The 16,464-nt window shown below is 25.2% G+C and overlaps 1 protein-coding gene across 1 annotated transcript in view; it reads left to right on the top strand.

The window, feature by feature from the left end:
* Positions 1-14,058, top strand: part of LOC108556142 (putative thiamine transporter SLC35F3) — a 30,901-nt gene extending 16,843 nt beyond the window's left edge. Inside the window, exons 9-10 of the mRNA XM_017912110.1 lie at positions 4,721-4,750; positions 13,836-14,058. Of these exons, the coding sequence (XP_017767599.1) occupies positions 4,721-4,750; positions 13,836-13,950 (145 nt within the window). The 3' untranslated portion in view covers positions 13,951-14,058. The remainder of the gene's footprint in view (positions 1-4,720; positions 4,751-13,835) is intronic.
* The last annotated feature ends 2,406 nt before the right edge of the window (positions 14,059-16,464 follow it).

A 16,464-nucleotide genomic window follows, 5' to 3' on the forward strand; every position in this document is an offset into this window, starting at 1 on the left:
TGATTAAATTCTTTTATTATTCTGTGTATTAGTGTATTTAAAGTAGTGTAAAATAGTCGACATATAATTAGTTTATGAGATTCTCAAACTGAATTATATTTTATATTTAAAATAAATGTTAAAAAGAACAGATAAATCTATATTACATAACAATGACTAGAGATTATTTAGATTCCACTATAAAAATAATACAGAATTAATATATCAACAATTCAGAAACAACTATAGAAATATTTAAGCACGTTTCTTTTAACAATCATAATTATTTAAAATATCTTATAAACTAGTTATTTTTTAATTTTACCATTTCATTGTAATACTTTTTTTTATTAGTGTTGAGAAAAAATTTGGTTTATGTAAAAAAAGCATATTATGTTTCTAATTAAAAAAATGATACAGTTATAAGATACTTATATATTGTTGAATTTGTAAAAAAAATATAACCCTAAAATTGTAGTTCTCTTTGAATTATTTATATTTTTGTTCTAATATTTGTTTTTCTATTGCATATCTCACTATATTTATGTATGCCATATATAACTTCTAAATTATCGTCTCGTGAACAATTATTATTCACATATAAAATTTATGATTATCAGGAAAACTTACATTAAATATACTATTTTAATAGTTTTCGTTATTATTTAGTAATAGTTACTATTTTTGAAAATAAAGATACTGCAACAATTTCGAGAATAATTTCATTTTTTAGATGCAAAATTATTTTTATTATTTTTAAATTATTTTAATGTTAGTAGTTTAACGTAGAATGTATATTTTTCAGAGCTTAATATAATATAAATTGGTCTTTAAATTTTCACAGTGGCTATACTTGAAAATATATATGTTTATGTAGACTACGTGATACTTATCAGAAAATTGTTTATATTTTGTGTGTAACGAATTTGAGGAGAGCTTATAATTTAGAAGTTGATTTGAAAGTTAGGTGAATCATCTGGTGTTAAATTTAATTGTATATGTTGCAATTGTTTTTCCTTTTAAATTTTATTTAAAAGTCGTATTTTATATAATATATTTTATCTAACACTTTTGTTCACATGACACTTATATTAACTAATTAATTTTTTATATTTTATACGTTATATATATTTATAATTTTTTATTATTGCTGTAAAAAATTATTATGTTATTATTTTTAGTTCCTGTTATGTACATATCACGATTTATCGTGTTCAAAGAATTTCAGTCTGTTTAAAACTTGAATTTATGTACCACTTCTGATATCATTTTGCTTGTTTATATTTAAAAGTTTTATGCACAATTGCATAAATTTGCAATATGCAGTTTAATGTAAACAATTGAAAATAAAATATTATAAAAGTGAGTTATTTTCATGAAGTATTCTTGCAACTTTCAAATCTTATTAAAATTTAATGTATTTTTAATGCAGTGTTATCCATGAGGGAATTTTAACTGACCTGATGATTCTAATAATATGAAATAATAAAAATATTAGATTGATTAATGCTCACTTGTAATATGCAAGGTAATCCACTTAACATGACCATCACAATTATTTTCATTATTTTTTTTTTTTTCTTCTATTTTTTTTATTATGCAATTTTAATCTTCTTTGAGATTATTTAGTATCTATTATTAGGTCAGTCAAAATTTGTTTTTATAAATGATGAACTTACTTGAAGACCCTACTTTATTGTGAAAAATTTCTAAAGTGACAATAATTGATTTTTTTAATAATTTTAATAACATCGTTTTGATGCTTATTAACGTAAAAAGAAACCAAACGTTATCGACTTAAAAGTTCTTTAGAGTAAAATAATATTTAATTAGTTTCTTATTAACGAAAATAATTTATTCATAAATATATAAATATGTCATATTTATTATTAATAATAAATTATAAATGACAGTTAAATTAAGAATGACGAATAAATTAATTAAAATTATTATACATACATATATATGTATTTAATTTCATATTAAGATATGTCAACAACAAAAATATAAAGAAAAGCGGATTTGAGTGTTAGTTTATCACTTACTTTTAATATAAATTTAGCAACTGAAAATTAAATTGTTATAAATCGTTAAATTTACTTTTTCATCTGCTAAAAAAACTTGCATTAACTTTAAAAAAATTAAAAATCACTTTGATATCTCAGAAAATGTAAAATAAAATATCATATTTCATGCGTTTGATAAATTTTCTTAAACAATCAATAGATGACAAATAATTTTAGTCAATAGTTTTTATTGATTCACGATGTATATAGCAAGTTGAAAGGTACAAAATTGTATGAGTAAAATTAGAAAATAATTCAGTGATATATATGTACACATTATTCACAGTACATTTATTACAAACACGATTCATTGAGGCATTAGTGCATTCAATAGAAAATCGCCTTAAAGTCCTCATAGCAGCTTTTCCAGTTAATGTATTAACAGCTATTTTGTGGTGAATTCACCTTATTTATAATTATCATAGTTTCTTACAAACTTGATATTTTAAAACATATTTTATAATTTTTATTCTCATATTAATGACAGAATTTTTGTTAATTCAATCTTTTAGTTTTCAATATTAGAAAAATAAAATATTACCGAACTGTAAATATTCTCCAAATTATCTAAATATATATGTAAATGTATAACTGAAATTTATAATCGAAATTACTGAAATATATAATCGAAAATTGCAAATATGTTATTATTTACTTCTTTATTTCGTTCCTTACGGATTTGAAAAACTCTACAGTTTTGGTTAGGTTTGGAAACTAATTTCTTACATAACCTAAGTTAATAATAATTTATAATAATTTTTATCACAGCATAACATAAACTTAAATTTGAATTATTATGAAAAATGAAATATGACAATGAACATGAATCTAGAACCCGAAATGAAAAGAAAATCTGAACTTAGAATTTCAACCTCCATACTCAAATATTTACATAATCTATCTTACTCATATTAATCTATGAGAAAATTGCAAATATATTAATAGTACCTTTGATTTATATTATATGCTATGCATCAAATATTTCTTGTGACCAACCAATGGTGTATGTATGTATGTAATAAAAGTACTATAAATACTGTAAGTAGGTAAATTTAGTATCTATATATATTGTATTATTTTTCAAATTTACTAATATAATTTTGAGACTTATCTCTTGCTGTATATCCCATATTTCTTTAAATACTTGAATTTAATAAGTAATAACATTTGTTAAAAATTAAATGACTAATATAAACGTTCAAATACTTTCGTGTTCGAATAGATATATAAATATAAGTAAAAAGTATTATTTTCTAAATATATAAGGTGTCCAATTTTAATCGATAGATACAAATTATTTTCTTATTACTATTAGCTTTATTTATAAGAATCTATCTAACATTAATAAAAGCATGATGGTTTCATGGCAATATTTAAATTAAAATATTTTTTAAACAAATAATACTTATAGGTTAATATTTTTTTGTAGCAAATGTATCGTGTAATGTATTAAAAAACATGTGATCTCACATAAAAAAAAACCAAGTTGACTTTCATGCCACCTCCGTACCCGCTTTCAAAAATATTAATCATATTATCTTATGTTTTCTTCGAAATTATTCAATTTTTACCTGAACTATTTTTTTATACAGTAGATAACTTACGAATAACTCGTATTTACAATTTAAAATTGGACACTCTATATATAGAAAAAGTAAACATGTTTAATATAATTTTATACAAAATTTTGTATGCAATTGAGTAAAATAATTCTATGGATAACACTGCCTTAACATACTTAGGATAAAAATTATTTAAAAGAAAATAATAAATTAAAGTAATATAATATTGTATTTATTACTTTATTAAATGAAAAAAGCAATTAATTTTTTCTCATCAATTATTATTAGTTTATTTTTTATCATATTAATTAGAAAGAAAAGAATATTTGCAATTAATTAAAAACTCTGTAGATTCCTTTTGTGTCGTTCATTTTCTAATTTGTATTTTGACTTAACTTAATTATTTACAAGAATATTTTTAATATTGTATTTTTACATTGCTTTCTGCTGCACTTATATATTGGTTTTAAAATTGTGTATAACTTCAGATATGTTTCCTACGATACCTTGTTCAATAGCTTAAGGATAAAATGAATTGTAAAAGACACAAGATTTTCTTCATTAATGAAATTCTATTTACATGTATGGTCCTATATATGTGTTCCATACATATTTCATATAAAAAATAATTTAAACTTCTAAGAAAAAAATTTCATGACAAATATTGTTTGTATGTTCAACACGTTGAATTTTATTGAAAATTCTACCAAAATTTGAAAATATAAAAAGTTTATGTATTTATAGTTCGTGTATAAATTTGAGGAATTTTATATAACTTCCGATGGGTTTAAATATTTAGAAAGATATTATAAATTTTACAATATTAATTTGTTTTGATTGGTATTGCTCAATTGCAGCAATATACGAATATACATATATATAGGTTTCGGTGTTTCTTTTCTTCCGTAACCCCAAACTTCAGAAATGTAAAATATACTCGGATATTTGTACGATCAGAGTTTATTAATATTATTTTCAATATGAATCGGAACATTCAGTTACATAAGAAATACAACAAAATTGCTTGAGCTGCTTGTTGTGTTGTGTGTGAATCGACGTCAACACTTCATCACTCGCTTCCCAACAATCAGGATCCATTATATGCTGTTACAGAAACATAGTCCTCATGAGTCACAGTTCGAGGTAAGAAAATACATCGCCTTCGTTTTGTATGTTACCTTACATCGAAAATTCATCTGTTTCTCTTAACCGCGATATCATAACCTCAAAATTTGTTACTAAAAATATAAAGAATTATTTCGCATTATTAATGAAAAATAAGATAGTAAACGAATAATATTAACCGTGTTTTATTATATAATTAGTTTTTGACAATTTGCTTATTATTAACTGCGATACAATGAATAAAAAAGTCGTCATTTAACTGAATATATTGGAAAAACGTAAAATGTAAAAATATATTGAATCTCTTATGCTCTTTACATTTTGGTAGGTATTTTCTTTGCATGGAAACTAACTTTTAGCATTTTCAGATGAATTTTCTACAAGTGACAAATAAAAAATATGAAGAAGTGCATGACATGTTGCATGCAGTGACAATCTTAGTCTCAGTGTGTGTCTGGATATAAGATCACTTGATTCTTTACGGCAATTGCTTCTTCTTTCAATTGAAAGCATGACGTCTCTCGTGTCTGTATATGTCACGTTTTAATTTTCACTTTATTCTTAATGTACCGTATATTTTATTAAATGTGTTCTTTAGCATAATAAAGAGTGGTGCAAATAGATGAATTGAAAGTTTAGTTTATCGTTTCATCTATTATTGAAAAAAAATGGTTCGCTACAGTAAGTAAATTGATATCGAAATAGCGAAGTTTCCCGACGACATAGAATTATAAAGTTCATACGATACTCTATTCAATATTCTACTACGACATTGAATATTAATTTAATCGACGCAGAAATTCCACGAATACAAATTGCACTGATTTTCGATTTCCATACTATTTTTTTTGCATAAAATGAATATATCGTAAATTAAACGTCTATATCTGTAGTTACATGATTGTGATTTAATTAGCAAAAATCCATTCAGAATTCATTAGAGGTAGAGAATAACTTATATATAACTTGCATGCAATTGTGATAAAAAAGTATGAAATTAATACAAGATAATAAAATTACAGTAAATATTACATATAAAAGTTTGAACTTCTGCGACGACATTTATAATTGATTTACTCCTTTGTATAGGTTGATCCATTTTAATCTATAAATAATATTTTGTAAAATTTGTTGAATTGAAAATTATGCTTTGAGAGAATTGAATGAGATAAGTGGCGCCACTAGTACTTCAGCGTGAACTTTGAGGTTATTTCAGGTTAGTTGAATTTTCTTAAATGATACATAAAATATTTTTTCTTTACCATAATAAAGCATAGCGTTATCATATTGAAAGATATGATAACAAAACGTAGATAATTTGTAATGATTTTCTTACATTCGTGTAATTTTCTACACACCGAAGGGATACTCGTGGATCACAATATGTTTTTTTAAGGTTTTTACTCGTTTTTTGATTTAAACTCTAGTATTCCAGCATTTGAGACCTGAAAATACGTCATCCATTTTTTTATTATACCATTTTTCTCGTTTTTCTTCTTTTCCCTATAACACATTACAGTGTCACGGGACATTCTATTTGATGAAAAAGCGTGAACAGCAATTATTAAATATCATTGAAAGGAAAAGATTTTAGAATGATACAAAAATAAAACGATAATGTACAATTAAATTTTTTGGTATAAAATTTTGTTTCTGGGAAAATTGGTTCACATGTTTGCCGGGTAGGAAATATGTGATCCTTTGATAGTAGGTAATTATTTGATTTGAACAAAAAATCAAACGGCGTTTTTTCATAATAGAACTATGCATCGGAAAGATCAAAATCCTGTTTAAAAAAATGCAAAATTGATGATAATATGTCTTTGAATACAAAGAAATGATATTTATATTAAATTTTTAATTTTATTTTCCAATAGACATAGCTTCAATAATTAATGTTATGAATAAAGATAGTTCATTCAGTGACAAACTTAGTTATGTGAATGTGCATGTTTTGAATCAACTCAATGGTTTAATTATTTTTTGAGTTATGTTGTATGCTAATTTCTAAATTCCAATTTTAAAAAACCGGGTTCAAAGTTCTCATTCTAGAAAAAGATCGATGTTTATGATTCATTACTTAAGTCTCTTCCCTTACTGAAGTATAGAAGTATAACTGACCTGAAATAATCATAACGCCCATATTTAATAAACTAATGCCTGCAGTGTGCAAGGATAAGAAAAAGGCTAACGAAAATTAAGTGATGAAACCATCGGATAAAAAATATACCATTATAATTTATTCTACTATTATGTCATTACAGTCGTGTCCAGATATATGGACAACGATTGCAAACGTATCTGGTCATATATCCGAAGATGTGAATTTCTTCAAATATCCATGAAAGATAATACTAATACAACTACAAAACCTTTTTTATTTTTGGTTCTTTCTTCGTATAAATATTTTAGACACATTAATTATATTTTTCTGATATAATTTGGATTATATTTATATGGATTATATTATATTTATACAATAACAATAGTTATATATTATAACTTATCTTCCACGTCGTGGTTGGTTTCATTTTTGTCAGAAAAATCTTATTAATATGTTATCAAGGTTTTTATTTACAAAAATTCGATAATGAAAGAAGTTTATAATTGCACTATAGTCCGTTTAACGAGAATAAACAGCTGCACATGAGTTACGCGTAATCAGACCAGGACTGAAACATCAAACCTGAACCCGTGCTGATCCAGACGTAAAATTGAATATTTCGAGGAAAATTTTGATAGGTCTTGTACGCAAGGGCCCCTGTTTCGGATATTTAAAAGTTGACTCTGAGCTTCCACATTCAACAGCCACTTATCTGCAGCATCGATCACGTGACCGTTTTGTTTATATTTCCTGCCAATTCTCGTTAAACAGAATATACTGACACTCGACCAACTTACAGTTAATTTGACATCATCGTCAAAAAAATGACAAAGACGAGTTGGCGAAGCCACGAAGTGGACGAGATTCGAACCAACAATACTAAAAATTAGTAAGGATAAACCATGAATATATAAGTGCTATATTCGTTGTCATATATGCGGACACTATAGTATCTGTCATAGGCTTTTTGGAATAGTCAAACAAATGGAGCAGGTAATTTATTTTACTCCCATGTCATCCAGCTAATCAATTTTTCACCTCTGCACAGTATACATAGTATACACAGTATACATACGTATCATTTTATACTCCCAAAGCAGATTTTTAAATCCAACACAATTTTCGGAATATTATAATTCATAGATGAAAACGAGTCACCCTGTATATTCCGAACGAACAACACGGTAAATCGAAAAGAGCAAAATATAGATTATTTTGCTAAATTAACGAACGCGTATGATTATATCTAATGATGCGTACAAGTTGAATAGAATACGAGAGAATGCCGCAACGTGAGGCAAATACCAAGCCAAAGCTCTCTCGAAAGAAGAGCCGTGTACAGGTCCTTGCAGGGAATAACGAAAATACTGATGAAAGCCTGGGATTCATATACGCAGTACCACGAGCGGGCAGCAACGAAGGAGTACTTTTGCTAGGAGTCGCTGTCCCTCGATGCAACAGCGCCAATACCGGCTGAGAAGCTACGGTGTGTCCTCGGCACACGGAGATGGTCAAATGCTACTGCCAATGAACAGCAGTAACAGCAATCAAACTAACAGCAACCAGTCGAGCAGTGATGTACCGATGGCGACGACCGCGAATCTGACACACCGGCATACTAACTCGTCCCAGCAGAACAACACGGCTACCGAATCCCAACGTCGCCGAGTCCCTATTTCCATTTCGACCTCAACCTTGACTCCGATATCAACTTCCATTACGACAACCATCTTGACTACGACCTCGACCTCAACCTCGATCACAACCTCGACCACGACGAATAGTCATCAACGTTCCCATCCTCCTGGCCTTCAGAACTATTAACAAGGTATGGCTGAACATCAAAGCCGCGAGTCCGAGGTTTTGCGTTTATGCGAACCGAAAAGAATCGATAAAATATTATGTACACGTTCAACACTCGGTTTCGCCGGCAGGTTTATCTTTCCTTCTTGTGTTCTTTTTTTTTTCTTTTTTTATTTTTCAGGAATTATCGTTACTGACATTAATTGAAGGTTATGTCGATTAAATTTGGAATGATAAAGGGGGAAATCGAGGTATATAAGAGTTAAATATTATTGGAAATCGCGTTATATGACAGCAAGCAGCAATGTTTTGAGAGATTATTTTAATCCTGAAAATTACAAATGTTTATAAAATTGTAAAATTTATAAGGAGATAATGTGTATCAATTTGCACACTACTAATAATTTTTGATATTAGGAACTTATTTAATGACTTTTTCCATATTTTCCACAAAGAAATCATCATTCTAGGAACAATGAAAATGAAACACATTAATTATATTGATTTTTGCCTACTATTCTTATTTTCAGGTCATTGGAAATTGTAAATAACATTAACTTTTTATATATTTGTAACATAAAATTGTCTTGTTTAAGAGATTAGTTTTTATATAGAAAATGAAATACATGGTACAGACGTGATAATGTTACATCATTTTGGTGAGATCAACATTTTTTTGTTAAAATTGTTGTATCAATATTTAATTAATTTTTGAAAGCATTGAAACTTATTTAGAGTGTATTAAAATTTAGTTCTCCATCTTAATTTTTAACCTACGCATTGTTAACTAATTGTTAACAATTAGAGAAATCTAGAAAAATCTAGAGAATTAGAGAAAACAATTAGTACCAATAATGAAGTAGACTATACTTCAGTGAATTGTGTATATTCGATGACTGACATCGTTAGTTGTTATATATAAGGTGTTTCGTTCAACGTGACCACCAAAAATATCTTCGTTGTTTATAATATACAAAAACCTGATTGAGAAAAAGGTGATAGAATTTGATATTATGCTTAACAAATTATTTCTATATTGAGATTATAATCAATCTTTTAAACGGAATCATTTATTTTCAGCTATATAAAATTATGCTGATGCAAAAATAAATTCAACACTGTGAACAATATAACCTACAAACTAAAATTTAGAATTAGATCTATTTTTATATTTTTTATTCTAATAAAATAATGTCAACATAATGTCAACGTAGAATAATTAGACTGAAAAATAGACATAATCATAAATCACTTGACATTGTAAACAAAAATATTTCACTATTTTGTGCTTGATATTATTTTCTTTTTTTAATTCTTACGTTGGATATTATTTCTGATTTAAATAATTTTACTCTGAACTAAATAATTATGGGAATTTCAAAAACATATGTACATAAACATTTAATCAAGGCTTATTGTTATTAAAATGGAAATTTCAAATAAAGATGAATACTATCTAAATGCGCTAAAATTGATAAAAATTTGAAAAAGAGGAAACACTAATAAAGTATGTATTTTTAAAAAAAATATGTTTTCTTTAAAAAAGTTAAATAATATATAGACATATATATAAAATGTTGGTACTGAATATTTGAATTGATGAGAATACTAAATAAGTTTTCATATAACATACAGATTTGTATTCATTCTAAAAACATTTTTCTACGAGGATACCGATTTTTACGCTCCACTGATTTTACGTTTACGACCTTGTTATATTGCTCAAACTAACTATACATATATTGTCTATAGAAGCGTTTAGACGAAAATTCTCAGAAGATACATATCGCGATACTCTCAGTGTTCCTTGTCTGTCGACCTTCGGCGATTTGTTTATATCCAGGTGACTAACGGACTAGAGATATAAATTGTAATACACAAGAATTTTAAGTGTTTCTTAATGGGTATGAATTATTTTACATACTGCACTAATATAGTTAAGGATAAAATGAAGATTAATCTGCCTTAAAATCTTGGTTTTAAAGTTATTTGAGAGTTATATTGTCATAGAGTTAACGAAGTTTTTTGTATCAGTTATAATTTCGTGTCATGAAGAGTTAATAATACCATTTCCAAAGATGACAAGCTTGAATTTTAAAAAGTATAAGAATAGTTTGTCAATTATTTGTCACCTTTCTGTGAAATCATTTTTTGATATTAGTAAAACTGAGATATCATATGTGATCACATTAAATGAAATGCCCTGTATGTATAAACGTATTTTCGATGTTATGTTTGATATGTTTCATCTTGTGTGTTAAATGTGCAATCACATTCCTTGAGTATGGAGTGTATATAACTCATTTTTGACTTGACGACTTCAAATTACTCGCAATCTGCTCGTTGTATGATGATATCGGTAACGAATACTATTATGTTTATTTTAGTATATTGTAGTTCCATCGATCTTTTATTACTTCATTTTTGTTCTTTAAATTGAAGAAACGTTTAATTGTTTAGATGAAACATCACACAACATTAGATATTTAAATTATATATGAGTTAAACGTATACTCCAATTCACATAATTTTTTATGTAATACTTATAAAATATGTTTTATTTAAATCCTAAAAAATAATTTTTATAAAATAAGTTTTATTTTAATACCGTAATAAATGCTGTACGAATTTCAACGTTTAGTCTTAGTTAGACAAACTATACATTTTTTGTTCTCAGAGAACCATCCATGTTTCACCTGACACCGTATCAAGATCTGCATGGGAGAAACCTTGAATATCGTACACAATGTTGTCGGTGGTTTCATTTATCAAATTAATATTTACTTGTTAGTATGTAGTTTGACGCATTATTCGAAATAAAACTTATTTTATGGGTACCTCGATACTCGGTACTTCTCGCTTCCGTATTACACGTTTTTCAGTTGGCTTTTGATACTTCCTTTGTGTTTATGCCTAAAGGTTAGAAATCTTCTTGACAAATTAAAATTAATTTTATGTGTCGTTATTTGTTTCGTTTAATCGTGTAATTATTTTTTTTTTTTTTTATTGAAACGAGTTTATTGTGCAATGAAAAGCTGTGAGTACTTTAATGTTGTCGAGTTAGGTAAATCGTTTTGTACAATATGGATTTGAATAATGAATAATTAAGGTTACTTTCTTATTATGCAATATCGATACATGCCCTTATTATATTATATCTATTTATCTCTCTCTCTATATATATATACATATAGGATTGTTAATTTTGAAATGCTAGTTTCTGGTAGGTTGTATTTTTATCAAAATTATTACTTAGTATATGCAATATGCCTGCATTTAGGAATGACTGGAAACTTATCCCGTAGCTAATAGATAAATTTGTTAGTATTTCTTTATCATACTTCTTAATGTATTATTCATTTTATATGTAATTTATTTTATGGAATGAAGCATCGTGACTAATGTCATGCTGCTTGGCGTTTCGTGTGACAATTTTTTTGTTTTTAATTTAGTTTATAATGTAACATATCATTAAAATTTGCGGATCTAATTATAAATATTTTTGTTATAATTGTGCTACGTTTGTTGCTTTTAGCATTAAAATTTACAATTAGAACAAAAGTAATTATATATCGATATTATATTCTGTCTGTGGTATACAGAAAAAGAATGTATTTAAGGTGAACAAAAATTTACTAGTTAATTTGGATCGGAATTTTTAACAAAAATTTTCAGATTTCGGTACTTAATATTATTCAAAAAAGTCGTTAAATTTCGCCAATTTTATCGCGTGTTGATAACGTAAATGCATTTTTATTTTCAGAATTATTAATTACATAAGCATGATTTTTTCATTATTTTATTTTTAAAAACTTGGGTTATATCTATAGTCATTTTTTTGTTTTTCAATGCAAGAAGATAGTTTTGCTGTAGAAAAATTTATAAATAAATTTTTTCGTTTTCCTGATAAAATTTTTAAAGAATTGGAGAAAATGTTAATTTTTTAAATTTACAAAATTCTCCATCAAAGAATAACATTCTTAAGAACTTTACATTCTCTTAATTATTAATGAAAATAAAACTTAAAAAAAAATAACTACCATGACAGAAGTATATTTAATTAAACAGGTGTGGATCATCAAAAATATTATAGATGTATATAATTAATTGGTTCTTATTATTATATTTATAATTTATAAATTGTCATTGAAATTTTTTAATTTAAAAAATGAAGATTAAGATTTTGTATAATTTTTCAACAAGGAAAACATCCTCTTTTGTATATAAGAAATAGCCTCTTATATATATATAAGAAATTTAGTAAATTCGAATTCCTCTAAATGAAATTAAAATAGAAGTTATGTCTATACGATCAACAGTTTCTGAAATGAAAATTCATTTAAATTATTAGAACATTTCAAATTTGGCGAAAATACTTAACTTCCATGCATAGTATTTTATTAATTATTAAGTATTTAAAGCATTTTTTCACGCTATTTTCTATGAAAGATAGCATTTTAAATGTTTTGGAAAATTTTTGTTCACATTTTGTACCCGGAAAAGAATTGAAAATACAGAATATTGTTTGATTCTAAAGAGGTATAAATCTTGAATTTTCATCATATACTATAGTATCGACTATAATACTATAATTATATAATAATATATAATGATATATTATATTATATAATGCTATATATTTCAATATAGCAAATGGTGAATTCATTTTAAAAATAGGAAAAAAACAATTATTTATCAAAATTTGTCAAAATCCCGTTAAATATAAATTTTGATCATTTGTAAAACATAAAATAAGAAGTTTGAAATTTGATGAAAAACTTTAAGTTTTTGAAAAAAAAAAGTATGAATTGAAAGTTTATTAATCGACAGCGATTACGTAATCTAAATAAATAATATGAAATATATTTAGCGACTTATAAAATAAAAATTTGTTATTTATTTGCAAAGTTACGAACTCGATGAAATTTCAACGTTTAAAAATGTAATATTTTTTTTTTTATGAAATAGTCCGCAAATTTTAAAATCGAAAATATTTGAAGCTATTTGCGTAGAAATTTTCTATAATTTTTACCAACTTACAAAAATCTTCTTAGAATTATATCAGATAGTTTTTTATAAGAAAACTTCTACGATTTAGCCAGTTAATGCTAAATATAAATGAGAACAAAATGCATGCAAATGAAGCTGGTTAAAAAAGCGCGGGAACGGCACAATTAATCTGATATTTAATTGCAGGTGGAGTAGAAGACACGGACATGGCGTATCGGGAGGTACACAACGTGATGTGATTGATTATCGAACCGGTTACATAAAATCGCACCTTCGCTCACCTTCAGGAAGAGTTCGGTGACTAGGTGTACTATCGTTTCAATTACAGGTAGAATTGGTTTGCCAAAACAATAACGTGGACCTTCAAAACGTTTGCAGTTCAATTCAATAAATTTCAGAATAGTAACAAACGCGGAAAGCAATATCGGAAGAAATTTTTAATTGCAACAAAAGTCACTCCGATTTCTTTATTGTTTTTGTTCTACATGTTTATTTTGAATTTTTGTTACTTAAGAAATCACATAACGTTTCTAAAAACTTGGAAAGAAAAACTGTTGAATTTTCTCTTTCAATAATTCTGAAACAGACGTGCACTGTAGTTAAGTTGAATTATTTATCTATATTCAACAAGCAATTTTCAGGTAAGCAATTCTGTAAGTACCTTTTTATTTCTCAAGCTGTAAGATATTTTTTTATCTCACCACTTAAATGGTCAATATGTTTATTAAGATCAACTAGTACGTAGAAAATATATAAAATTAAATGAATCTAAATTGAAAAAGTTCATATTAATGTAGTAAATTGTATTTGTTATTTTTCATAAATATGAAGCATATCTGTAAAAGTTTATTAGTTGAGAAATTAACTTTTTAATATTGACTTGTATAATTCACAATATTATATTCTAAATTAATAGTATTTTTATTATCTTCAATATTATTTTGAGAGTTATATAAATACTTTATATACTTTCAAAGTCAAAGATGTCTTTTTTTAAATTTATTAATAATAAAACAATTGGTTTTAGTAATTAGTTTTATTTTGTATTTCAAATGCTAACATGAAAACAGTATTACTTCTTATTTGCAAAACTATAGTGTACATATATGGTACATGCTATCACAAGTCAATTATACAGATATCAAAACTTGATTTTTTTAGCATTGTGCATTATTTATATAATATTCTATGTATTCTATTTATTCTCCCATATACCTACAATATTTATGCTAAAGAGACAAATGATGATGAATGTTAAGAAGAGATAAATGTATTAAGCTTTAATCAGTTTTATTTTCACATATACTTCATATAAAATTAGTATATTCCCCAATTTTATTGTATTAAAACAAATTTAATATTATTTGAAATACAATATCAGCATTATAAACTTAAAATGTTAAGGAGTAGAAAAAGTGTTTATATTACAAGTAAGAGCTACAATATAAAAAATATTTTCATATTGTTTCATTTTTTCTCAAGTGTGTTCTTACACTGAATTTTTATTATAAGTATAAAATATATTAAGTAATGTATTTTGTAATGAAATGAACACACAATCATTCATGAATAAAATCATTAACACACAAATAATTTTTCTAACAAAAGCATAGAATATAGAATTCTTTAATTTCAAATCTTTTCTGTTATTTAAATATGAAGAAGAATATTAGTATCAATCATAGCAATATGACAAAAAAGAATAAGAGAACAATTTTGATTATGGTTACATACACAATTTATGTGTTTTATATTGCTAAAGAAATGAACATTATGAATAATATTTAATAATATATTTTATAGCAATAATAGTAAAGCATAACTAAACTATGTTTAATTAATTACATAATGTAATTTAGATTATTATTGCAATTAATTTAGCTTTACTTAATCCCTTTATCTTAACAACATAGTTACATTTAATCTTTGTTACAATTGCTCAGTTAAATATTAAATATTAGGTGTATAAAAATTAAAATTAATTGAAAAACCTATTTTAAGATTTTCCATTTGTGAAAATTTATTTAAGAATAATTAAATATCCATACTAAATATTTATTATCACTATTTTTTATATTAAATGAATGACGGGATTAGGAAATCTTAAACGCAAAAATTAAAAAATTGTGTTATATTAAATAGGTAATTTTTGTGTAATAAAAATTCAGTATATATAAACATGAAAAATCACTAAACAACAAAGAACCAGTTTAATGAAAAACTGATTGAAAACTTAATGAAAAAAATTAAAACTTTAACCGTAAAACTTTTTATTAATAAATTATGAATATGATTTAGTTATAGTAATACATATTTATTTTGTTATTTATTGTCAAATAAGTATTTTAACTTAAGTACTTTTAATTAATTATCAAATTTTGTAATATTTTTTACAACCAAATCATTAATTAATCTTTTTGAATTTAGGCATAATTCATAAAATTTTATTTTGTTGGCAGCAAAAATCTTAATTGACATGTATTTTATAATTTTTAATATTAAAGTTAAAAGTAAAAGTTGAAGATAAAAGTAGTTGTATTGAAATAACAGTATAAATTACTATGAATGACATTAATTATTTTGTTGGGAAACAGTAAATATGCCAATACCTACTTTGCCTAATCATATCTAAATTCAGATATATTAAAGAGCCATAATTATATAAGATGATTAATTAATTCCATTATAATTTTTGTTGTAAATACATTTATGATATCATAATAATGAATATAAAAACTTTAAACAAAAATATTACTAATTTTATAAATATATACTTCATTTGTTAGAATAGTCCTTAATTTCATATGGTTAAATT

The sequence above is a fragment of the Eufriesea mexicana genome, unplaced genomic scaffold (assembly GCF_001483705.2).
Source record: "Eufriesea mexicana isolate 0111107269 unplaced genomic scaffold, ASM148370v2 scaffold325, whole genome shotgun sequence".
Taxonomy (NCBI): Eukaryota; Metazoa; Arthropoda; class Insecta; order Hymenoptera; family Apidae; genus Eufriesea; species Eufriesea mexicana.